At 44.9% G+C, this 27,189-nt stretch overlaps 1 protein-coding gene across 1 annotated transcript in view; it reads right to left on the bottom strand.

Moving 5' to 3' along the window:
* ENPP6 (ectonucleotide pyrophosphatase/phosphodiesterase 6) overlaps positions 1 to 27,189 on the bottom strand; it is a 93,973-nt gene that overhangs the window by 25,079 nt on the left and 41,705 nt on the right. Inside the window, exons 2-3 of the mRNA XM_065899940.1 lie at positions 24,657 to 24,836; positions 4,054 to 4,165 (exon numbers count right to left, since the gene is read on the bottom strand). Coding sequence (XP_065756012.1) covers positions 4,054 to 4,165; positions 24,657 to 24,836 — 292 coding nt within the window. The remainder of the gene's footprint in view (positions 1 to 4,053; positions 4,166 to 24,656; positions 24,837 to 27,189) is intronic.

The raw sequence follows: 27,189 nt of genomic DNA, 5'->3' as shown, positions 1-27,189 counted from the left end.
AATTATTCTCCCATAAAAATGTTTAAAAAAAAAGTCTCCTCCATTATTGCTGGTCTTCGAGGGAGCCTCTAAATAAAACACTAGACTGTAGGTTTCACTGACCCGCAAGAATAAGAACAAGCTTTACCAGGCAACCTTGCAGGAGGCAGACAGGTTTGTGTTTGTGTTCAGGGCCTGATGTCTCTGGAGACCCAGGAAGGGTCAGCTTGAGGGTGGGCACAGGGTGAATTCTAGCACTGACCACGCTTTCTGCATCCCAGAAAAATGCCCCCCTCGGCCAGAGTATTGGTGGTAAAAATCCAACTATTTAACCCTCCGTGCGAAGCTGAGACTGAGTGGGAACTAGTGACAAACCTGGAGTAGGAGGCTGAGGGAGTCGGGGGGTAGGGGAGAAAACACTGTGCAATGTTCCCCCTCCTCCACACAGCGCACAGCTTCCCACTGTGACTGCCCTGCCCACAACGTCCCGCAAAGCACCTGAACAGAGCAGTGACGCTGATGATGGTGATGGTGCGGGTAGCAGTAACAGCGACTGACAAAAGAGGAAGCAGTGGAAAAGGAATGAAGGCTAACTCCTTTGTTTGGACTTTAAGGGTTAATAAATAATCCTCTTGGCAGACTGCCTTATTTCTCTTGAAAAACTCTATTTAAACAAACACACAAGTGAGGTGGCCTGGTCTCTCCTGGTGTGGTCTCCCCTGACAGTTGGAATGAGAGAACGTGTATCCTTAGCGCCTGTGGTGCCTTGGGCCTTGCAATCCACAGAAGAGGAAAAAGAACCTCACAGTAGTTCCAGAGCGTGGTTTGCACAACCCCGCCCATCCTTCCAGTCTCAGGAAGATGGTGCTTCTTCCAGGAAGCATCCCTGAGGCCCAGGCTCAGGTGGGTGGCCCTTCTGGGCACTCCCACGGCTTTCCTGGTTCATCTCTGGGTTGTGATTTTTCACACTGTGCTGTAATTGCCTGTTGATGTGTCCTTCCCTCCCCTCTAAATTGCGGGGGTTTTCACCCTGGGATGCATTCATTCTCCGTCGTATCTCAGCTCAGCCTAGGTCTGGCATACAGCAGGAGCTCTGTAACTGTCAGTTGAAGGTATAATAATAGTAAGTGCTCAATAAATCATAGTTATTCTAGGTCAGGCACTACGTTGAGGGCTTTTCATACATTATCGTCATTCATCCTCACAGCAACCCTATCAGGCAGGAATACGTTAAACAGAGAGTTCAGTACTGTTGCCCACATCACACAGCTCGTGAGAAGTGGAGCCAGCACTGAGACCCAGGTGGAGCTCCGACACCCTGACCCCAATACTCTGAGAGAACGCAACAGCCCGCACCAATGGGGAAACATTCTGCTAAAGCCAAATGACCACGTGGAAGTGGTTCTTATTCTGCTATAAGAATCCCACCAACCCCAAGAAAGTGGGGCGTGAGACAAGGCAAAGGCAGCAGTGAAACGGAGTCACTTTCATTTCTCGGCATGAGCTCTATGTCTGCGGCTTCGATGTGCCTCCAGATTCTGGATCTGAGATGAAAAGCGTCCCTAGAGAAAAGCATTTGCAGATTTTGCAGATGAGGAAATAGGCCAAAAAGGATTCTAGGCCTCACGGACCTCTGAGACATGGCTAGGACTGGAAATGTGAACTTCCCACGTCCAAGGTCAGAACACTTGGCTCCACCAGCCCGGGCTTTTGAATGTCCACACCGACTCCATTCACTACACGGGGATCGGTTCCAGAGAATGTTCAGCCTGGCATCTTCCTTCACCATGGTCATACTTGCCAAGAGGGCACACCTTTTAATGATGCTGTGATGTTCTTGTACCCTGAGGTGTACTTCATTCACGGTTTGGAGGATATGCTGGTTTCCAGTTAAGGGAAATTGCTAGTCAAGTTTTCTTTTCTCCTTTTAGAACAAAACAGACTGGCCCTTCTTTAACAAATACCATGTCCCCCCTCCTCCACAATGGGGATTGGGGTAAGTTATTATTTGCTTGTCTCTCACAAATACTATTATCATCATTCATACTCACTAGTGTATGAATGACTAACACAAATGCCCCCTGCATCTACAGACAGCAGAGAACAAAAAGTCACTAAGGGTTCCACACGTGTGTAGGCAGTAGGGAAAAGTTCTAACTTGGGAATGGCATTTTCATACATATCCCTAAACTCTTTTGAGGCCCATGTTCATTACACTGACGGACTGATGGCATTTCCTCCACCACGTTTGAACATAATGGAACTTTCCACAAAATCATACCCTCGGATATGTCTCCGCACTTAGCTGCCTTTTGTACTTGTGCCTGTAGCATCCCAGATGTGCTGGTTCACACAGAACATCCTATGTTTAGGTGTGTACACTTCCAGGGTGGGGCTTGTATGTGGGAAAAATTTCACAAGGCTTACTGGTTGCACTAAAGCTCAACGAAATGCTTTCAGGTCACTACATTTTAGACACTTCACCTTAATACAGCAGCCACTGGGCTGGTTTCTTTAAGGCTATTTGCCATATTCATAAATCTCCGTGTGATCAGAAAGCTAGTAAGTCTCACAGAGTCACCTGATGGCTTTGTGTCAGGAAGCTGTCAACCCCAGATGCCAGGAACACTGGAATTGTGATGGTTGAGATTCGGGGATTAATACATATGCCTTTTGTGAAAGACTTCTATGTTGGAGCTCGTTGATTCATGAGGGACCTGAGTCTTCAAGGGCTAAGAGCTCTTGCCTGTTGGAGTTCAGCTGACAAATTCTTGGTGGCCAGCTGTTTTCCACATGGATCTGGTCTCCATCACTGGTCAGCTCATTTGTAATGGAGCGGTTGGGTGAGGAGTGATGGGTGGAAACGCCTGCAGATCTGTTATTGGCCATTTATAGCTTTCAGCCCAGGAACCATGCCAGAAGGACATGTGGCCAGCGGCCCAATTACCTGAGAGCTGCAAGAGGCCCCCAACCCTGGATTTCAGGGACACCCAGATCTCCCATCACCTTAGGATCCTGTCCAGATTTCTTTTCAATGTAAAGAGTTCACAATGTCACATCAATTTTCCTTACTGAAGTGGGTTGGAGAGAATTAGGGAGAGAGAATGGTTAAAGGAATGGTTGAAGTTGCTGAGTGTTAAAAAAAAAATTGAGGGACTTCCCTGGTGGCGCAGGGGTTAAGAATCTGCCTGCCAATGCACGGGTCATGGGTTTGAGCCCTGGTCCGGGAAGATTCTACATGCCGCAGAGCAACTAAGCCTGTGCGCCACAACTACTGAGGCTGCGGTCTAGAGCCCGCGAGCCACAACTACTGAGCCCGTGTGCCACAATTACTGAAGTCTGGGCGCCTAGAGCCCATGCTCCACAACAAGAGAAGCCACCGCAATGAGAAGCCTGTGCACCGCAACAAAGAGTAGCCCCCTCTCGCCGCAACTAGTGAAAGCCCGCACGCAGCAACGAAGACCCAACCCAGCCAAAAATAAATAAATACATACATTTTTTTTAATTGAAAACTTAGAAATAAGTCAGTTTCCCTGACACACTCGTGTGCTATTCAGACCATTACTGATTTCTGCATTTTTCAAACTGGGTGTGATAGTTCCATGTGGAAGAGAAAAAAAAAAAAAAGGTTCTATGTACTAATATGCTAATAGGCTTTGTACACGTCCAAGAAGATGGCAGAGTAGTCAAGTTTTCCAAACTTATTCCACCAAAGATCTTCCTTCTTTTGTCAAAAACTTATATCTTTGGAGAGTCAGGCATTCACTATATCATGATTAGAGAAATGCTGACATTTACATTGCTTCTCTATTTTCCATCAACACAAAGAAGAAAGTCCTCAACCCCTGGGGACTTCCTTGCTCTCAATTCAACGTTTCCAAAGGGTGCCCCTACCTAAAATTACTCAACACACAATCATCCTCTACTAGAGGGTAGCAATCACCGTGTGAGAGGCTCGCTACCTCTCTGAGACATACTTCACCTATACCAAGCCTTCTTAATCCACTTTAACATTCATTATTGGTCCTGGAAACAGGAAGAACAGTGGCATGGCTAAGAATTTGGGACACTTACTTGAAGAAGTCAAGAGCATCGCTGACTGCATTGGCAAAATTGATATCCGTTGGGACATTTTTATATTCTAGGCAGTAAGTAGGTCTGACACCAAGAATCTCAACCTCACAGCCTAAGAAGGAAAAAGACAGTAAATGGTTACTTTCTTCAATAATCAAGGTAGGGTGATGAGCCTATTTTAGGAAGCAAATACCATTAGTCAAAACAAAAATTTTTGTTCCTTTTCATGAAATAAAAGAATGTATTATTGATAAGTGGTGTATTTAATTCTAATTTTGTTTAACTGGAGCATAGGCTCTTAAACGTCATTCCTATACAGCACTGGTGTCTCATGACAGGGACTGGCAAAAATTGGTTAATGGTTGTCTTTCCCAATTTGAAACAACAATAACAAAAATTAATTAGTACACAGAATGTCTCAATTAAAACTTTTTTCTATAGATTTTTTATAACTACTAATTCTTCTAGTGCATCTTTGCCTATTCTAGAACCAAGTATGAGGTTAATATCTGATTAGCCTGGGAATAAGAAAATAAAGACTTCACTAGTCTAGCTGGACTCAGAAGTACTGCACTGATGGGCAAGTCTAAAAATCACTGAGTTAAAGCAAGGGTCCTGAGCCGTCCCCTTACCTCTCCCAAAATGAAGTAAAAGAATGAAAGTATTCAGATGTTGGGAGCTGCTGTGGCTTCAGCTTTTCTGCCCCAGGCCCCTGAACAAGTTGAAATGGTTGCCCCAAGGAAGAGACATCCAACCTCATTATCAGAAAATAGGGCAGGAGAGGAACGTGCCAGTCTCAGTTTGTTAGTTGGGTGTATTTACTGGGCACCTACTATGAACTAGTCACTACGTTCAGACATAGTGGTGTATTTAATTCTAATTGTGTTTGCTCCATCCTGTGGCATCCCAGAATCTAGCCTAGTAGGAGGAGGATTCCGTGCAAACAGTGTAATAGTTGAAGTCTAAAGTGAAGTGCACATTTACTGGGTGGTGAGAGGACTCAGACGAGCACATTTAATGCAGATATTATTTCCTTCTGGAAGCTTTCCTCAAATCCCCGTGTTGGACTCAGTCTTACAGACTGTGTCTGGCCCATGCGTTGGGGTTAGAAGTGGGAAGAAAGGGACGTCCAAGCAAAGACAGCAGCGGAAGCACAGTTCAAAGTGAGAAACAATAAGGTGTGTGTGTAGAACAGCAAGCATGGTAACGTTCCCAGGCAAGGGGGTCTGGAGACCAGATGGTGAGCTTTTCTGTAGCCCAGAGAAAATGATTCCCACTTACACTTGGTATGATCCTTATGTATCCTATAAAATTGCTGATGGTGCCTTCATTTTACACAGGAGGAACTGAGTCTAAAAGGTGAAGAGGGGGCTTCCCTGGTGGCGCAGTGGTTGAGAGTCCGCCTGCCGATGCAGGGGACGCGGGTTCATGCCCCGGTCCGGGAAGATCCCACATGCCGCAGAGCGGCTGGGCCTGTGAGCCATGGCCGCTGAGCCTGCGCGTCCGGAGGCTGTGCTCCGCAACGGGAGAGGCCACAACAGTGAGAGGTCCGCGTACCGCAAAAAAAAAAAAAAAAAAAAAAAAAAAAAAAATGGTGAAGAGACTTCCCCATTGTCTCAGGGCAATAATGAGGAAGAGCTAACATTTGAATCTACTTTTATCTGACTCCAAAACTTTAGGTATTCTTTTAAAACAGTATCTGACGAATTCAGACATGCAAGGACAGACATTATGGACATTAAGGACAGACAGACATTTTTCTGTACTATTAAGATTTACTCAAGCTAATCGAGAAATAAGTCAAAATAAAAGAACCCAAGGACGAATAAGATAGGGTTTTAAAATAAATAGCAGTAAACGATGAAATCACAAAATATAGTTAAGTATTAGTAATATTAATGTAGTTATGTGAAAATATTTTATTGAAAAATAAAGTGCATATTTAAAAAAAATGTTTAATGTAATAACCTGGATCTAAAGTTCCCAATTATTTAACCAAAAAGGAAAGGAAAAGCATTTTCATTGTTGTTGGAGGGAAGGGATGGTCAATATATAGTGTTCATTCTAGACATTGATTTAAAAGTTTGGAATATACAGAAGAAAGTTGTATGCATAACTTCCAAATCACTAAAGGAAGAAAAAGAAGCATACAAAATTAATCAAATATCAAAGTACATGAAAAGAAAAAAAAAAGAAATATCTAGGAAGCCCTAATATTGAAAGCATAATAAAAGAGAAAATCAAATATATTCAAAATAAATGTGAATGGGTTACACTCTACAAGAATGTCAACATGAGGTAACTATAAACTATTTTTAAAATTTACAGGTTAGGTAAAATTACACAGCAAGGTTAGATATAAAGGAATAGACCAAATAAACCCCCCCAAAAGTAAACCAAAAAATCAGCTCTCTCAATAGTATTCAAGTTGATTATGGTCTCAAAAGCCTGAAACAGCTACAAATCCACATTAATAGTTTAGAATGTAAATGAGTATTTATATATCATAAATATACACAAATATACATAATTATTACTAAAGAATTCTTATAAGAATGGAATTGTTATAAAAACACAAAAGTTGGAAAAACTGATCATATCCTCATCCACAAAGAAAATCGCATTAACTTCCAAAACAGTAGAAATTATACAGCACAATGCATATTATCTGACCACAGGTAATAAAACTATAAATTAATTATAACAGTTAACTAAAAATAAATCCAACTCCTTATAAATAAAAAAGAAAACCTTTATGAAACGATGTAAAGAGGAAATGAAAACTTCACCGACAGGCTAGTTATTAACAGTGAAAATGCTACATTTAAAAATTTCATGGGGGGACTTCCCTGGAGGTCCAGTGGTAAGGAATATGCCTTACAGTGCAGGAGACGCAGGTTCAATCCCTGGTCAGGGAGCTAAAATCCCGCATGCCGCGGGGCAACTAAGCCTGCGTGCCACAACTACTGAGCTCACACGCCTCAACTAGAACCCGCGTGCCACAACTACAGAACCCATGCGCCCTGGAGCCCGTGAGCCACAACTAGAGAAGAGAAAACCCACACGCCACAACTAGAGAGAAGCCCGGGCACCACAACGAAAGATCCCACATGCCTCAGCGAAGATCTTGCGTGCTGCAACTAAGACCATATGCAGCCAGAACTAAATAAAATAAATAAATAAATAATAAATAAATCTTAAAAAAAAAAAAACTTCATGGGACACATTTTCATTTAGGTCCGAAGCAAATCAGGAGCGCTGCCGTCACCGCTATAATCTGCTACTGTTATAGAACTTCTTATCAAGGCAGTTAACAACAAACAGAAATTTTAAATGAGTGCGGGAAATCAGGAGGCACGCATGAGTGTTTCTCTATGGGAACATTTTTTAAAAATTTTGTCTGTAACCCTTGGCAAAATACTCATTTTGCTTCATGACACAGTACAGGACACACACTCTCACAGAGGAAACAGAAGTTTCACTAAAATATGAGCAAAGTATGCTAATACTGTATTCTATTCTATTCTGTTTTAGGTGGGTTTTTAAAAAACTGGTTAACAATCCACAAATTGATGTCACTGTCCATTATGAATCAAGACCAGTGTTTGAAAAACACCAATATGAGGCACACAGCTAGGAGTGGGTTTCTGGGTCACTCTCCTCCAGAGTGGCAATGTTTGGCAATATTTATATAATTTTTATTGTATACATGCTTTTCCTTGAAAACCACTTCAAAGAACATATTCTAAGAAAATAAATTTGTATATACAAGCACCTTTATTACAATATTATTTAGAATATAAAATTAAGAAGCAATTTAAACATTTGGTAATAAAGGTATGGTTAACTTACAGCACATCCAAATAATGAAATACCATGCAGGCATATAAAATTATTATGCCATTTGTATTTACTGCCATACTATTTTAAGTGAAAAAAAGGCTAGTAAATAGTTTGTGAAGGATGATCTCATTTTTGTAAATACTTAAAGCGTATTTAGGGCTCCCCTGGTGGTGCAGTGGTTAAGAATCCGTCTGCCACCGCAGGGGACATGGGTTCGAGCCCTGGTCCGGGAAGATCCCACATGTCATGGAGCAACTAAGCCCGTGCGCCACAACTACTGAGCCTGCACTCTAGAGCCCTAGAGCCACAACTACTGAAGCCCACGTGCCACAACTACTGAAGCCTGCGTGCCTAGAGCTGGTGCTCCACAGCAAGAGAAACCACCGCAGTGAGAAGCCCACACACCGCAATGAAGAGTAGTCCCCGCTCACTGCAACTAGAGAAAGCCTGCGTGCAATGAAGACCCAACGCAGACAAAAATAAATAAATAAATTTATTTTTTTTAATAAGCGTATTTATGTCTAAGAAAGAGTGGAAGTGAATATAACAAAATATGACAGGGTAAAATTTGTGTGACTGCCTTGGTAGACTTTTTTTGGCTAAACTGAAGCCATTCTGAACCTCTTTCTTCCTTTCCATCCCTTACTAAAGAAAGAGGAAAGCTTTCTCATCTGCCCAGGGTCCCTTGTGCATAGGAATGGTCATGTGACTCACTACTGGCATTGAGATCTGCTGAGATGCTTAGAGTGGGAGGCTTTGCTTTGATATGAAAAAGTTAACGTGAGTTGCTAGCGCGACCTCTTTTCTTCTTCTGCAGTTTGGGATGAAGGTTGTAAGGACATGATCCCTGGACCGGCAGCAACCATTCTGAAACCATGAGTCAACAAGCATGAAGGGAAAAAGTTAATATGCTAATATAGAGCAGAAGGATCAAAAGAGCCTAGGTTTTTAAAATGACATTGTTAAACAGCTGAACTACATAAAGTACATACTTCTTATGTGATACAAATAAATTCCTATATGTTTAGTCACTGTTGGCTAGGTTTTCTAAAACTTGCAGTAGAGAGTTCATAACTGATACAGAAGGATCATAGTTGACTTTTATATTCTTATTATTGCTTATTGAATTGAACTAACTTTCCTAAAATAAATATGTTATTTTTGTAATAAGAAACCAAAAACATATTTTTAGTGTTAACTTCCAACTTCCTTCTAATATACCCATTAAGACACAAAAGTTCTATTGTATGAATATCCAGTTTTTAAAAATTATGAATAATGCTAATATAAACATTCTTGTACATGTTCTTTGATGCACTTAGGTATGCACTTCTGTTGTAATATGTGTAGGAGGAGAATTGCTAGATTTGGGGTAAGCGTATGTTCACCTTTATCAGATAATGCCAAATAGGTTTTCAAAGTTGCTATATTAATTTGTTCCTCCTGGCACCATATGAGACTTTGTTACTCCACCCTTGTCATCACTTGGATGTATAACTATTAATTTCCATTTAAGAATGACTTTACTTGCATCCCACAATCCAAATATGCATAGTTACTTCTTTGAACCATGAGTTATTTAGAAGTCTCTGGTTATTTTCCAAGTATATAGAATTGAAATTTTTCTTTTTATTATTGATTATACTTTAATTACACTGTAGTCGGAGAACACATTCTGTATGATTTCATACAGTTCCAATTTGTTGAGAAATGCTTTATGGCTAAAATATGGTCATTTTTGACAAATGTTCCATGTGTACTTGAGAATAATGTGTATTTAGTGGTAGTTGGGTACAGTGTTCTAGTAATATCAATTAGGTAAATATGTTAATTATGCTTCATAAATTTTCTGTATCCTTCTATTTTTTAATTTTCTTATATTATCAGTTACGGAGAAAGATGTCTTAAAACTTATTATCATTGTGAATTTACCCATTTCTCCTTTTGGTTTTATCAATATTTGCTTTATTTTGAGATTGTGTAATTAGGAGCATGGAAATTTAGATTTTTTTTTTTGGAAAATTTAGAATTATTACGACTTCTTGGTAGATTGAACTTTATATCAATGTGAACTGTCTTTCTTTATCTTAAAAATAGTCTAAGCTTAGAGTCTGCACCGACTGATGTTATAGCTGCACCAGCTCTCCTTTGGTGAGTGTGTGTTATGTCTTTTAAAAATGCTATTACTTTCAACTTTTCTGCATACTTACATTTAATGTACACCTTTTATAAGCAGCATATATTAGTTTTTGCTCGTATCTAGTCTGATAGTTGTTTTACATGTGAATTTCTATTAAAGTTTAACATAGATACATACAAAGTGAATAAATGATAAGTGTACTGTTCATCCTGACCAAGTAAATGCAGCTGTGTAGCCAGCACCCAGATCAGGAAACAGAACATAACCTTCACATACAGGCACCTTCTCGTGCCCCCTTTTAGTCACTGTTCTTCCAAGTGTAAACACTATTCTAACACTGTAGATTAGTTTTACCTGCTTTTGAACTTTATATAAATAGACTCACTCAGATTAATTGGAGTATTTAATGAAATATTAGTAAAATAAATAAACATTGACTTGCAATGTACTTAAGGAAATTTTTATGTTGAAATCAGCCACCTAAATACATGTCTTGTATTCATTACACATTTGACAGTTTTTCTCTCCTTTCTTAATTCCTTTTGGATTATGTATGTATGATTATTATTGCTCCTTTTCCTCTCCTCTATTACCTTGCTATTTGTATATTTTAATTAATCTCTTTCTGGAATAGTGCCCTAGAGATGATTTTTAAAAATTGAAATATTGGTCAATTGAAATCTAATATAAATTTGCACTCCCACAACTTCCCAGGCAATGCAAAGACATTTAAACACTTTAACTTTGAATTTTACATTTCTCCTACCTTCTGTGCTTCTGTTGTCATGTATTTCCATTCCGTATGGGTTTTTAATCTAAAAATTATTATTACTACTATTATTATTAGCTTAGTTTTTCCTACACGTTTACCCTTTCTGTGGCTCTTCATCCCTTCCTCCATCTCTGTGCTTCCATTTGTGACAATTTTCCTTCTACCTTAAGAATTTAGCATTTCCTCCACTCTAAACGTGCTGGCAATAAATTCTATCAGTGTTCTGTCTCTAGAAAAAGTCACTATTTTGCCTTCCTTTAAAAAAAAATTTTATTTATTTGACTATGCTGGGTCTCAGTTGTGGCACGCAGGATCTATTTCCCCGACCAGGGATTGAACCCAGGCCCCCTGCATTGGGAGCACGGAGTCTTAACCACTGAACCACCTGGGAAGTCCCTTGCCTTCGTTTTTGAGGGATATTTTCACTGGATATAGAACTGATCATTATTTTTCTTTTATCATTTGGGGATATCATTCTATGTCTTTCTGGATTCCAGTATTTCTGTTGGAAAGTCAGCTGTCAGTCTTATCACTGCTTCTTTGAACAATTTTCTATTTCAGCTTTTAAGTTTTTCTCATTTCCGTGGTATCAGCAGTTCTGAAATTAATGGGTTTCACAGCACTTCTTGAGTCTATGATTTGCTATTTCTTGTCTGTTTCAGAAAGTTCTCAAACTTTCTCTCTCAAATATTACTTGTGTCTCATCTTCTCTCTCTAATCCTTCTGTGGCCTTTTTACTATGTCCCATGTGTCTCGAACATTCTTTTCTGCCTTTTTCATCTTTTTGCCTATTTAAGCTAGAGTTCACCTTTTTAAAAAGATTCTAGTTTACTAGTGCAGGTCTCCATTTTGTCATTTAGTTCTTTTATCATAGGTCTCTTTAAAGTCATATCGGTATCTGGACCAGTGGGTTTGAGTCTATTGTCTACTGTTTTTCTCTTGATTTTTCAGTCAAGACTTGCCTGTTTATTTCTCCTGAGTTTCCAGTCAGGACTTGTTTTCCCATATACTGGGAATGCTGCATATTGTATACAGAAAACTGTAGATATCATTTGACACTCCGTATGTTGTTATCTTTTTCTAGAGAGCACAGGCTTTTGCTTATGAAGGGCACCTAGGCTACAGGCAGACCATCTTAACCCAGAGTGGAGTTAGTCAGGGATTAAGGTGACTCGAAGCTCAGCTTGGGCTTTATGAAGGCTTCAGTCCTCCAGAGGGTTTCACCCCTAGTTTACTTCTAGCTCCTTCTTACTCCAAGGGCATTGTCCTTTACTGTCCCAACGAAAGTCTAGGATATTTACTAGATCTCTTCTGCTTGGTGGCCCGTGAACTCCAATTTTTGTCATTTCCCCCATCCTGTGATTCTGTCAAAACCTCAGTTCAGTTTCTTAGTCTCTCAGCTGCTGCTTCTGCAATCAGTGTTTAAATGTAGGGGAGACATGGTGGCAATTTCCAGATACACCTTGTTCTCTAGGTCTTAGTCTGTCTCTGATCCATCACACTGTGTGCACACACGCGCACACACACAGAGTCCAGCAGCATTTTCAGTTGTTGCTGGCGAGAAGAGTTGTTTCAAAGTAGCTTTGCCTGTCATTGTACGAGTGGAACCCCAAATTTCAATAAATGATCTTTTAAAATAAAAAGTTACATTTTATTGGAAATGCATCTCATAATGAAAGGAATAGGATGCTTTTAAAAATCAGTTTGTATATTCATGGATGAATATGATTGATCTCTAGAATGAGACAAGTTCAGAATCCATTCTATTCCTATTTGTTAAATCTAAGTGATTAGAAAGTTGTTGACATAAATAAGTAGATGGAAATAGAAGTAGTCTGTCATTTAATTCTCTGAATGGCTTCTTTGAATGCCAACATTCACATAGTGATCTATCATCATAAATGTTTAAATAGTGTTTCAGCTGACAACTCAATTAAGTTTTTCTTAAATAATTTAAAAGAGAGCATTGGCAAATACTTGACTATGTTTACGTTTTGTTATTTTGTCACTAGATGCATTCTTTTCTATCCACCTACACCAACATTTCGAACTGTTTCTTTGGCCCTGGAGGCTTTTATATACGGAGGCAATGCACCTTAGTAAGGTTCTTGATTGCTGAGGGGTACTCCTTTCTTATATAAAGTAGGAAAAGGACATGTTTTTAATCAGGACAATTTTTGCAATATATATGAAAGTTGATGATCTTAAAACAGATTCCCTTAAAATGAATCTTGCTCTTGGAAATCCTTACAGTTTGAAGACCCTGAACCAGGAAACTAGGCATTAGTGCTGCTACTCTAAGGGAACTGTAAAGTTCAGAAAGCAGCAGGGCTTAGAGTGGTGCAGGCAGCTGCAGGTAAGATATGACTGACAGTTGTCATTTATTCTCAGGGTTGCTCCCCAGCTGAGGCTCTATAAGCTGAGCAGAGAGAGGGAAAACCTTCGCTGCAGAGCCAACGGAGCATTATTGCTTACTGTCTCTTCAGATATGCAGACAGCCAGCCAGAGGAGTGAAAAGGTTGTGTCTCAGCCCAGCAGAGATGCCCTGACACTGCAGACACAATTAATTTGGATCGAAGCTTCATACCTTCACGTGGCCCTGAGAAGGGAGAGACCGGGACCCAAGTTCACAAAAACGGAGGCAAGTGCAGCCATTCTGCGCTCTCTGGCCTGAATGGTCTCTCCCACGTGAAATCTCCCAAGGCAAAAACAGTCACCAGACCTCTAATCTTAAAACCCAGAATGAATAAAAATGACTGGCAAAGGAAACAGCCAGCAAGCAATGACAGATGCCACGAGGCAATGGAACAAGGAATTAGTGAAAGTGGTAGATTTAGAGACGGCAAGGCTCGTCATTCCTGGAAGAATTAGTCTGGGGGCTTCCTTTTGTTTTCCTTAGTCTTTACCTGATGGAAATCATCAGGCTGGAAGGGGTGTGTTGTGTGGATCCCACGAGCTATTTCTCTAATCAGGAGCCTGTGGGCCCCTTTCTGGACCCACCGTGGGCTCAGTCTGTGAACCTAGGCGCACTGCTCAGCCCCTCGGGCTGTCGCCTCCAGGCCACTTTCCTGGCCTCCCAGGGAGTGTGGATCTGGGCAACTGAGGTCCTTCAGGTCAGCCCACCGGTGCCTGAGGAAACAGGGATTCCTGAATCTCTGCACAGGGGTCTGTGGGGAAACAAAGGCAGTGGCCTGGCTTTTGCAGTTTCAAAGACCAACCAGGAAGTTGGCAGTAAGATTTTGGTTTCACCAGTGCTTCAAGGGCAGGCTTTGGCTTTCCTGCATCTTATTTCCTCATTGTTCCCAGGGAACTTGAAAGGGAATTGCCCTTAATTAGGGCTCACAGTTCAGGTCCTCGTCTTATCTCTGTCTAGAGTCTGCCTTCCTGCTGGACAGTCCCATCTCAGCAACCTAATAAATATATCCTGAGCTGGAGGGAACTTAAAGCACAACCAAAGAGGAGCGCCACTAAGCCCATGCATCTCTGTGCCAAAAAAAAATTTTAAGTCACTTCTTCTTCAAAACACTTAACTTATATCTGCTAGACAATTATTTTAATATATCTATTTTGTCATAGCAACATGACCGTCACAGACCAACATATTGTCAAAATAAATATGCAAATCTATGACGACTATAGTGTGAGCCACGCCCCCGCGGACACAGCATCCGGGCACAACGAACAGCTTTCACGGCCCTTCGCGGCAGCCTTACATCAGTGACTTTTATTTTGCAGCTGAGAAAACAAATGCCTGCGATGGGAGAAGTGACTGTCCCAAGGTCTCCTTGCCACCTAGTAATCAGCTTCCTGGCTCTGATACTTTTCCACTGCTTTCCTGACTGATCCTTGCTTCCTGCCAACTCTCTCCAAGGAAGCTGAGCCCATGAAAATCGCATTTCTCTAAACGTCCCAGAACACAGGTCCCGCCTTCCAAGTGCCGCTCGGCTTCCAACTTCCACACACCTTGTGACAATAACCCCTGTGAGCTGCATTTTATGGGATATGAGGCAGGTGTACTACGGTTGAATATGCGTCTCAAGAGAGCTTATTAAAACAGCTAAGTCAATTAACTCTTAGAAACATGGCACCTTCTCCAGGAAGATACAGCTGAGGCCCAGGAGCTTATGGGGACAAGTCCTTGGGGAAAGTGTGGCCTTTGATCTCAGAGGCCCTTTCCCAGGTCAGCCGGGCCCACAGGGCTGGGATGGGGGAGGCGGCGGGGTGGGCTGGCCTGAACACGGGATGCCATGCAGACTGGCCTTGTGCACGCGAGCAGACTGGTGAGATGAGAAGCACTCATCCATTAGAGCCGGTTCTGGAAACTCAACGGGAAAGGACTCACTGGGCGTGAAAGGTGATAATGGGAACCTGAGGGCAGAGGGGCATGTGCACAACCCAGGCTGGGTGTCTGCTTTAGGAAGGCAGTGGTGAAACCTTAGCAAGGCATCGTGAGGCCAAAGATCTCTGCCTCTGCGAGTCAGCTTTAGATGGGAGAGTCTCTGTCCCAGGGTCAGGGACCGTACTCCTCCCCAGCAGGCCCAGGTGAGGAGTGAGGGGCGCCTGGTGCCCTCATATCAGCCACGAGCAGCATCTCTGGGTCAGAGGCGCATGCCTCAAGGTCATCGAAATCCTGCAAGTGATGTCATGCTCCCCAGGGGGAAGGCATCTCGACTGCTGCACACGTGGTGGTCCCCACCAGAGCCTCCTCCCGGAGCAGGTGGTTTCCTGGTATTTGGATCCAAGAAGCCTGGGCCTCCTCGGGATGCAGGAGGCCGGCAAGCCCTTGACCGCAGGCTCAGCCTTGCCAGCGGCTTTGCTAGAACTCTAGCGCCGACCCAGGGATTCCTCATCCCCCAGCCCTCCAGTTCAAGTCTGTGATCTCCAGGTCTTACCAACTGCCCTTTTCCTCCCACCATGTATCTGGGGGAACCCTGGTCTCCCCAGCTTCTGAGCTGGTTCTGAACCACTTCCAGGAATGGCTGGGAGCGGGAGTGAGTGCTACATGTGGCCCTGCAAAGCCAGCGCTCTGCACACCTGGGCAAAGCCTGAGGGCCGCCCCAGTGGCCACACCTCGAGCACTCAGCACCCGCCTCTGCACAGAGTCCTGTGTGCACAGCTCGCCCTGTCCGTGGCTTCTGCCCCCCAGCCCTGAGGCATCAAAACGCCAGACTCTGTCCTCTTTCCGTCTTCTGATGACCCAGTGGCCAGATCCCTCCATCCATCCCTTTCCTGGGAAACTCCTTTCCTGTCCCTGACTGGCCATGATGGCCTGTCTCAGAATTCTCATGGCGATTTAAAACAGGACTTGTGTTTCACCCTGTGGCCTTTGCTGCAAGTGTGTATCTGAAGCCCTGATGTGACCTTGCAGCATTATTTTGGGCCAAGAGTAACCTGGCCAGAGCTTCCCCCTCCCCCCGTGCACCCCATGCGACGCATTAGAAGGACACAGGCTGAAGCTCCCTTTTAAGAATCGGGGGGGCGAGGGTGGGGTTACTGTATAGCTACTAACCGTATATTCTAGTCGGATACTCTCTATATCTTATCTCATTTCACACGCCCAGCAAGCCTGAGAGGCACGCGTAGTCATTCCTGTGGGACAGATAAGGAACCCGCCACACAGAGAGATTAAGTGACTATCCCTGGTCCCGGCAGAGAAGTGGCTGAACTGGTCTCAGCTGTTTTCTTTCCGGTCATGTTCTAGCTCTTTACATTCCCCCGAGGTTCCTCAAGGGCTCCATCCAGCACAGCAGGGAGAACAGGAGGGGAGAGGCCGGGAGGCGACAGAGCTCTCTGCACACAAAGGGCTCTGGTGAGGTCAAAGTGCCACGTCTCTGTCTCACCCTAAGGAATCCCTCTGACAGATGCTGGATCCCACAGCCAGCGGCCCACCAGCTGAGAAAAGCACTGCAGGGGCAGCTGAGCCCCCTGCCCGCTGGCAACGAGGGTGTGTTTGGTGCCGAGGGGGAAAGTGGAACAGACCCGGGGGTGGGTATAGGCCTGCCTCGGCCACCAAAAGCCAAGCCTCCAGCATTCTCTACCGGGGACTGAGTTTCTACACGAAGTCCCGACTCTGGGCTCTTTTCTTCACTCTGTCAGGATCCCTCCCCCTGAATCCCTCCGCTCCCACCCTGGGCTGTGGGGGGCAGTTGAACTGGCAAACCTGGGATGGCCGGTGGGAAGACCCTCCCCCGCCTCGGCCAAGCTCAGGGAGGGACCCTGCGCGGGGCGTGGACTCAAGCAGCCCCGGCAGCGGCCCAGCTGGCTTACTGTGTCCTGGCTGTGTGTTCTGGGAACTTCCATGCCCCCGTCTGGAAAGTGGGGATGACAGCAGTCATGTCTTAGGACTGTTGTGAGGGTTGAGTAAAATTATGTCTGCGAAGCACTGAGCTCACTTCAGATGCTCAAACTACTCATCTCTTTTCCTTTCCCTGTTGATGTCAGGTTTCAGACAGGCCAGCGCCAACGACACAGAGTGACCCTGGGGACTGAGGCAGGGGGGAGAGAATGACGGGAAGAGGCTTCTTGGGACAGTGTGACCGGCAGGGATGGGAGTGTGGGGCTGGAAGCCATGCCAGGGCTGTGGGCACCCAGGGCAGGCACGCTAGGTCTATGCACCAGGCCCGCTGCAGAGGGTCTCTCGCTGCAGTCCTCAGCCCCTCGATCCACACCAGTGACATCAGAACCTCTGAGGATGCAGCCTGGGCTCTGATATTTCATAATGGCCTCAGGGGATTCTTAGCATACCCAGGGTGGAGAATCACTCCTAAGGAGGGAGAAACAAGGACAGAGATGCCCCTTAAACGGCAAGAAAGGAAGACCCAGCGGGAGTAAAAAGGATCATGACCTTGTCCAAACTTGATTACTTCCCAAAGGCCTCACCGCCAGACATCACCACATGGGGGACTAGGGCTCTGAGGTACGGATTTGGGGGACACGTTTCAGTCCCCACCGGTGTCTGTATCCTTGTTCAGAGAGCCAACTGTGGATCACAATGACCCTTTTCAGACTTTCTGTAGCAAAAAATAAACTTCCATTGGGTTAAGCCACTGAGACTTTGGGGCTTATCTGTTTCTGAAACTGATATGATCTAAAACACCTTTGTTCCTTAAACACAAGTCCCTTTACATACCAGAGCCCAAGTCCCTGGTTCTTAAGATCTGGCCATTTCCAGTTTCCGATCTCTTCACCCCTGCCTTAGCCACTCAGCTGCAACCTTGTCGTATTCTTTGTAGTTTCAGGAACACGACGTGCCCTTGCCTGCTCGTCTTGGAACCTTAGCACAATGCTCCTTCCCTCGGCCTCAGATGCTCCTAGAAATCTGTCCCACCTGCACATCCATTACCGTGTCTATTATAGTCCCAGCGTCATCCACGGTGGATGGTGACTGCTGACTCCTTCTCTGGCCTCCCGACCTGAGGAGATGTGCTTGTTCACCATTAGAATACACGAACTCCCAGCGGGAGTCACAGGGTTCACTAACCAGAACAATAAAAGGTGTTTTGTTTTGTTTTGTTAATGTTACTTTTCCTGTTTAATTGAAAATCGTCTTTGCGGAAAAAATCACGGCAAATTTTATTCTTCGTACACTATGTTTTCTTCAAAACCAGTATTAGATGAGGTACAATGATCATTGTTGCTATTCAAGCAGACTCTCGGGCAATAGAGGGAAATTAAAGGCTACCCTGGGGTTATCATTATGGACCTTTCTTGAGACTAAGTTGAAAAATGTTAAAGAAATTAACAGCTACAAAGTTCAGAGCTTGCCAGCGATGCCCCAGATAATAAGTCCACACGCTGTCTCTGCCGCCCCGCAGTGTCGCTCGACAATGAGCCCGGGGATGGCCACTCCCCTCTTGAAACCATTCGGTTCCTCTGGTCTCTGTAACAAGAGGGGCCAATAGATTTCAGCTGGTGTCGCTCTCCAGTGGCGCCTCCCCTGCCTCTCGGGTGACATCAAGCCCCCCATCAGACACCTTCAAAGGATGGCATCACTCTCCTTGGACTTTTCCCAGCTCTTCTGGCTTTCCTCCTGCTTCCCGAGCAAGTCCATCTTTGTTTCCTCCGCAGACTCACTCGCCCCATCTGATCGTTAAGCATGAGCCTCCTCCACTCCAGGCTGTGTCTGGGGCCGTCTCCTCTCTTCACGTGGGCTCTTCCCCGGCTGACCTTCCTGCCCACAGCTTCACCGGCCCCGGGCCCTCCCGAGAACCACACATCTGTGTATCTCCAGCTCAGTCCTCAAGCTCCAGGCACACGACGTGACACGTCTCAGAGTCGACACAGACGTTCCTCTGCCTCCAAACCACTCCTCTTTCAATTTCCCGGGATGGGCAAAGACACACCCTCCCTCCTTAGTCCTATAAGCCAGAAACCAAGTGTCATGCCCGTCACTGCTCGGTCCCTTAATCCCAAAGTGCATCACCAGGCCCTGGCAATTTTAATACCTAAATATGTCCCCAACCCACCCATTTCTCCCCACTTCCTTTACCCTCATCCACACTATTCTCACCTCTTTGCTAGGTCTGTGCAGTACCTTCCTGACGGGTTGGTCACCCCTCATCCAGCCCCTCTGGAGGCCTACGTTCCTTTCTCCACGGTGCTGCCAGAGTAATCTTGCCAAATGCAAATATGGTACTGTCACCCTCCTCCTTAGAACCTTCCAGTGACTTCCTACCCCTCTCAGCATAAGACCAAATTCTTCAGCTGGCCCACGGAGCCCGGCCTGGCCTCAGCTTCTCTCCAGCCCATCCACACGCCACATCCATCCCTTAACATACGCCGTGCTCCCGCGCTCCCACCCCGCTACCCTGCCCATCCCCTCAGATGTTAACTCACGTCACCCTCTGGGTGAAACCAGATCCCCTATTAGAGGAGGTCACAATGCAATATGCTTTTCACTGTTATACTTTAAACAAGTGGCCTTTTCATTTCTATGGGCGAGTATTAGATTATCACGTGTCTCCTTGACTGAATGGATGGTAAGTTCTCTGGGGGGCTGGGGGTAGGGTGGGGAGAGCCTATATCTGGTGTTGCTAACAGTTGTCTCCTGAGAGCTTATTACAGGGCCTTGAGTCACACCCTTTTAAGATGTTTTATGAAGAAACAGATTTGCCATGATTTGTGAAGAATGGAAGTTTGTCCCTGGATTTCTCTTTAAGGCTTCCTAGTTACCGTAACGGATGCTGCTGAGAAACTATGGGCTCTTCTGGCCAAGACACCATCCTGCAAAAGGAGACTGGATGTGGCTGGACAGCTCAGAAGACTTTCGAGTGCTGGGGGAGTCACCCCTGCAGGCAGCAGTCCAGAAAGGCACCACCTCCTCAATATCTCTGCAGCAGAAACGGTTGACGCCTAGAAATCCTGCAGGATGCTTCTGAAGACAGATCACTTCTCTGAGACAACCTCTAACTTGCCATGTGAATTTGTAATCTTCTTGTTGCTGACGCGGACAGACAAGGGCAATGAGGCAGACCTTACCCAAGTTACCAACAAACAAAGGAAAGGACTCAAGGTGAATTTGACCCAGAGAGTCTTAGAGAATTTTAACCCAAGCCTACTCTTGGCAAACAACATTAACTAGAGGAGTTTGGGCTTCACTGATACTTTAGTGAGTTTCTAAGACATTTCCCTCACGTTGAAAAGAATCAAATCAACTAGATATTATACATATGTATGCATTTCCGTGTCAAAGACTATCTAGCAGTCCTCATCATTGTAGCCTCTTGTGTTACATGAGCACAAAATTGTGTGTATAGTATGTATGTGCTTGTTTTTCTAATACAAAAAAAATCCATAGTTTTTATCAGTATCCTAAGGAGGTCTTGATTTACAAGTGTAGGAACCAGCAAACTACATACAGAATAAAGCCTCTTCTGGTCCTAAAATTACATACATCTTAAAGCTTAATGCCAAATTGGTGGCAGCGTTGGAAAATTTAGTGAAAATCTGGACCCCCTGTATCTGATTGTTAAATATTTGCCTGAAAAAAAAATTCAGTTTTTATGCAGATATTTGGAGTCATGTAGATAGAGTCCAAGACCTTGGCTGTAACGTTAACCCACACATTTGCATGATTGATGCTAGGCTCCGGACCTCCCCTGAGCCTAAGTGCATTCATCTAAGTTCAGCCCAATGGAAGGTTGTCAGGGACCCAGCACAGCAGGGAAGGGGAAGATTCTGTGAACAACCACAATTCCTGATCCGTAGTCAGGACATGCCTCCTCACACATCCAGAGGAAATCCTCTTGATTTTAACAACCAAAACTTGACTGGAGCGGAGTCAGATACCCATCTGTTAACTCCCCAGCCAGCCCACCTCTGGGAAGTAGGGGAGGAGAAGCCAGCTGGAAATGTGTCTTTCCGCACATAAAAGGTGTCTTATTTGTCTCAACACCTAAACAGGACGGGAAGAGGACAGCAGAAGACCCCAGACCCACACCCAACACCCTCCCGGAGCCATATGAATGGTTGCCCCCAATTCCTCCTGACTGCTTGGCCATAAGGAGTTAATACTGCAAAATCATGACTGAAGATGTAGAACTGAGAGTCTTCAGACCCTTGCTCCAAGGAGTTTTTAAACTACAGACTCCTAAAGGCTGCTGGTTTTTGTTCCTTTTTTTGTATTTCACGATAGCCATAAGAATAAACTTAAAAACCGCTGCCACTATGTAAGGGAGCATCGACTGTCCAAGGAGTGCAAACTCTACTTCCATGCAATATCTTATCAGTACGTATCCTCCTATACTCCCCCACTTCACCTCCTCCCGCAAGGCATCCTTCTCTTTGGGTTGCTCTTGATATGAAGTGAATATTGGAGCCTCTTCTTTCCCCCCACTCAATGAAACTCCTTTGACCTCAGACCAGAGGGATGGAATAGGGGAATAAAATTAGTGAATGACACACACTCAGCTCTCATCCTTTGCAGAGCACTTCTAGGTCCCGGTGACGCTGGTCCTGGCTGATTTGGGGGAGCCTTCCCCCCACCCCAGATATTTGAGTTAGGGCCTGGGATCATTCCCTGAGGCACATTTTCCTCTGCACAGCTCCACGGCACCACTGGGTGGGGTAATAAAGGGTCTGCTTACGATATTAAATTTCTCAAGGCTTGAGGTGGGGTCTTTTGGACTCTTTACCAGTGATCAGTTTTTCAGTCTGCTGCTTTATCTACCTGACAGGAAGACTTGAACTACTGCCATTTCTAAATTGTACTTCTAAATATTGACTTAATGGCAAGACTCAAAGTGTCATAACACAGCTCACTGGAGCAATAAAGATTTTCCAGGCCTCATCGAGAGGTCTGTACAATGTCTGGTGGGGACTGGAGAAGGAAGAGGAGGGTTTGAGAAGAAAAATAAAACCAAGTCATGTTTAGAAGAAATGCCACTGCACTTCACTAAATCTTGCAGAGACAAATGAACACTCACTGGGCTATGAGCTGTGGCCGGAGAGGACCAAGGTGGAGGGAGAAAGGACAGCAGTGATCGTTAATTCCTCAGCTGTCAACCCGTAAGAATGGAGGGGCCAGAGCACGCCTGGCTTGGGCTGGGCGGCAGGGCCTTCAGAGACAGCTGGTTCTCAGGGAGCCTTTATTTGTGGATCCAGTTTAGAAGGAATGGACAGTGTCTAAGAAACAAGAGACTTTTCATCCAATTTCTATCAAGACTTCAACACGGCCAGATGGTTAGCTAACATCCATGTAGATCACTGAGGAAATTCTGGGAGGTTATCTGTTTTAGCTTCTGCCCTCCTGATAGGAAACACCATAAACTGATCTCAAGCCGTATGTGTCACATCACATGAGCTGCTGAATCAAAGAAAGCGATTGGCCGTTTCTCGCCCTTCAGGAGCTATTTTGGAGGAGCAACAAGATATTTTACATTCACGTTAGCACTGAGACTTTGTAGCTACTCAGTGATACATGAATTCAAATTGCTGATTATGATTAAGGAGCCAGACTCTCCAGGATGAGATAAAGAGCGATGCTCTGTAATACAGCGGAGAGAAGTCTGAAACATGGCAACTGTCTCCTTTAAGATCTTCCCCCGCTTTCCACGAGCACTGGCATCCAGGGCTCCCAGAAGGCCATCAGAGGACAGCATATGTGCAGGAGGCATGTGGGGATCTGGGGGGAGGTGCCGGGGGAGGTGCTCTTCAGAGCAAGAAGAGATCAAGTTCCAAGACACAGAAAGTCACATTAACCGGATCCCGGGGAAGATGGCCCTTCTGGAGTCGGGACAGCATTCGTCTTGATGGTCCTCAGGTTCGTCTCGAGGTGGTCCCTAAGAGCGCGTGTTTGCTCCCGGCCCCTCCTAGGCCTATGCCTGCGGGCCCTTGTGTTTGTTGATGATGATTGCTGAGAATGACCTCAAAGCGCAGCAACATCTTTCGGCTCTGGATCTCGTCGTCACATGGGGCTGAACCCGAGCTGGGCTCCTCGACCAAGTCTGATTAGCTTGGCGGATGCACCGACTTGTTTTCTCAATCTTACGTCCAGCTCCGTGAAAAGTTGAGCCTCCACTTAAGGTAGAGTCTCTTCAACCCTTCCCATGCTTGAAAGCTTCTCCTTATGTCAGCCCAGGTAGCTGCTATGAACCGAACCCCAGGCGTCTTCTGAAGCAACTCCAGCACTCCCCCGACACTGCATCTGCCCGCAGAACCAGGCTGTCTGTCTGTTCTTCTGCCGGGTTTTGAAGGAACGCAGCTGCCCTGGCCGTCCTGGGCTCACCTGTGGATGTCAGTCTCTGCTCTGCGGCAGCTTTCAGGACACTCAACACAGCGCAGCCGTGGGCCTGCTTTCCCTGCTCTCCACCCGTCCTTGCTTGACGCCCCTCCTCCAAGAGCTGGCACAGCCTTGAGCCCCCGGAGCAGCTCTGCACGTGGCCACCTGCAACCAGCATCCTCCAAACTCTCGCTCCAGGCCCACGTCCTTGGTGTGGGCCACCTGTGACTCAGCCTGGGCTCACTCCCCCTTCCCCCCGCTCCCCCGCCCCCCAGAACCCGCCACGCTCGCACAGTTCCATCAGGCTGCCGCTGTCTCCAGCCCAGGCCAGCAAGATCCCTCCACATGCTTCCCCCACTTGTCCCTTCATTTCTTCTAGGCCTCCTGATCTCTTCCTCCACAATGACAATCATCAGTATTGCACCGGGAAGAGTTAGGAAAAACGTGTCTACAGCCATGTGCATGGAAAAGTTATATTGCCCACTGACTAGGAACACATCCTACCAATGCAAAGTCAGTGGCGAGTTGAGTATTCTGTTGTCACTGAATCCTGTCATCCTTAATAACAAGAGTTTGGCTGACAAGATGAGTCTCCTGAAGCCCCCTCACAGCAGCCAGGGCAGTCTGCATGAGTGCTTACCTCCCTCACTGAAGTAAGTTAAGTACTTTAGTTTCTCATTGATTTAGGATGTACAGGAGGAATATTAATATAAAGGGACTTCATTTAATGCACAACCAAAAAGTTGTAAGAGCTTTGAATCCTCTTTTTAGTATTGTAGGGGAGCTCAAAATCTGTAGAAATGGTACTCCAAGTTCTTTTGTAAAGCAAATAAGCACCCTATAATTTATCTCTCCAGTGTATCCAAAATTTTACCCATGAAAACGCATGATATACTGCAGAAATATTGGTGAACCAAGGGAATTAGGAAATGGCATTATGTCTGGTCTGATGTTAGAGAGTTTGAACCAAAACTTAAAGAAACATGTCCATAAGACATTTCTTGAACAAAGACCCCATTTTCTAAATCCTGGCTTGGTCTTCAAACACATCTACATGCTTTGTTCTCAGAGACTCCAATGGTGCTTTGAGATTTGGAAGGTTGGACAGGCGTGGATGTCAACACACTCACCTGGCCAGTAGTACATGTAGACCTTCCTTTTGGCCTTGGTCAGAGTGATCCACAGAGGTTCTGATCCATTCCACCAGAGAGGCATCAGGCTGTCTCTGTTGACCCCTATGTCAAATGACTTGTTGGTGGCGGGGTCCCACATGTAGTTCCCGATCATCTGATGGACTTCACAATGGCGACCTACGTTAATGAAAACACAAGGCTGTCAGTTTATTGCTCTGGTATTTTTTACTTTTCATCTTTATTTTCTGAATTTAAAAGCCATTCAGGGGCTTCCCTGGTGGCGCAGTGGTTGGGAATCCGCCTGCCGATGCAGGGGATGCGGGTTCATGCCCCGGTCCGGGAAGATCCCACATGCCGCGGAGCGGCTGGGCCCGTGAGCCATGGCCGCTGGGCCTGCGCTTCCGGAGCCTGTGCTCCGCAACAGGAGAGGCCACAACAGTGAGAGGCCCGCGTACCAAAAAAACAGTATACATTCAGTGCTTTTATTGTATTTACAAAGTTGTGCAATCATCACTACTGTCTAATTCTAGAACATTTTCATCACCCCCAAAAGAAACCTCATGCAAATTAGCAGCCACTCTCCATTCCCTCCTACTCCCAGTCCCAGGTAACCATCCATCTACTTCCTGTCTCCATGAATTTGCCTATTCTGGATATTTTGTATAAATGGAATCATACAATATGTGGCCTTTTATGTCTGGCTTCTTGCATTTAGCATAATGTGTTTAAGGTTCATCCATGTCGTAATATCAATCAGTACATCATTGTTTTTCGTGACTTAATAATAGTCTACTTCGAAAAACAAAGCAAGAAAACAACCCTCCCAAAGGAGCGTTACATAGAGAGGAGGGTTGCTTCTGTTGGTTACAGAAGTGAAAGACACAGCACTTGGAATCTTTTGAAACATTAGGTTTAAATTATTTATTTTGGAGCAATCTGTTACATCTTTAAAGTAAAAATAACACAAACATTGGCACGTGCATCAAAAATTGCTGCAATTTTAGTGAGCGTCATTTGGCGTCGGGCTGAAACACGCTTCACGGAGCTCACTGACTGTGCTTAATCAAAGTGGCTTTTTTCGTTTGCTTGTTTGTTTGCTGTTGTTCTGTCTTCTTGCCAGCAAGCCCCCCAACACCCACACTTTATTTTTAATCAAAAAAAAGGAGAAACCGTAAAATAAAATTTTAAAAATTCGTAGACCCAAAATATCTTAAAAGAAAAACCTTTTATTTCATCACAGAAACCCATGCATTCCACAAATGATGCTTGCAACTTAAAGCCCAGAGAGCCAAACAAAATGTTTACCCAAAGCTGTAGAGTTAGTTTTTTGACCCTGACTGAAGCTTTCACATGTAAACTGATAAAATTAAAAAATAAAAACTTTGAGAAAATGATCCAGTGATTAAGGAACTTCTTAGTTTTATTTATTTCTTCAACTAACATTTATTAAATGCTCCTATGAACTACACATTGTGATAGGTGTAGAGACTCAAATCTGAATAAATGTAGTCCCCAACCTCAAGTGCATTGCTATGTAATACTCAACAAAGGGTCCCCTGCATAAAAGAGACAGGCCTCCTGGGAGGGGCTAAGAAGGGGACCACGTTGTAGTCTTTTTTTTAAATAAATTTATTTATTTTATTTAATTATTTTTGGCTGCATTGGGTCTTCGTTGCTGCACACAGTCTTTCCCGAGTTGAGGCGAGCGGGAGCTATTCTTCATTGTGGTGCGCAGGCTTCTCATTGCGGTGGCTTCTCTTGTTGCGGAGCACGGGCTCTAGGCACGCGGGCTTCAGTAGTGGTGGCAGGCGAGCTTCAGTAGTTGTGGCGTGTGAGCTTCAGTAGTTATGGCTCGCAGGCTCTAGAGCACAGGCTCAGTAGTCATCGCACATGGATTTAGTTGCTCCGAGGCACGTGGGATCTTCCTGGACCAGGGCTCGAACCTGTGTCCCCTGCATTGGCAGGCAGATTCTTAACCTCTGCGCCACCAGGGAAGCCCAGGTTGTCGTCTTACGTGGAGAATTATAAGGATCGTCACCAACTCGGGTGCTGAGGATAATTCCTACTACTAAAAGGAGAGGCATCCTTCTTATTGGTTCTGTTATCCTTTCTGGTGTATCAGAGTTTAACAATATTAAGGGAACCTGCCTCATGAGTGAAAGTTCTTATCTATTTCCTTAACCCAAGACACTGCATCCCCTATCTAAGCATTTCTATCATCCTAATGACGCTCACTCACCCTTTTCACGAGGCAAGATAATCGTGATAATAGTCGTGGGAAATGTGTCCTTTAGGGTCTTTCTCTGTAGATGCTCTCTAGCGCTCTACCAAGGGCAGGGAGGGCATCTCACCTGGTGCTGGTGCGTACAAACTCACAGGAAGGGTGAAAATTAGAAGGGTGTATGAAAAGCGTTACTGAGGTCAGTAGACCAAACGGAGCCTCTGAGTGAATCGCTGGGAGAGCGTCAGAAGGGCTACAGATATCAGATACAGGAATAATAAGGGAAGGTACCAAGTGGGGTTGTGTGTG

Source organism: Phocoena phocoena, chromosome 21 (genome assembly GCF_963924675.1).
Source record: "Phocoena phocoena chromosome 21, mPhoPho1.1, whole genome shotgun sequence".
NCBI classification, from domain to species: Eukaryota; Metazoa; Chordata; class Mammalia; order Artiodactyla; family Phocoenidae; genus Phocoena; species Phocoena phocoena.
Note: the sequence above shows the minus strand (reverse complement) of the source record. Positions and strands in the feature narration are given on the sequence as shown.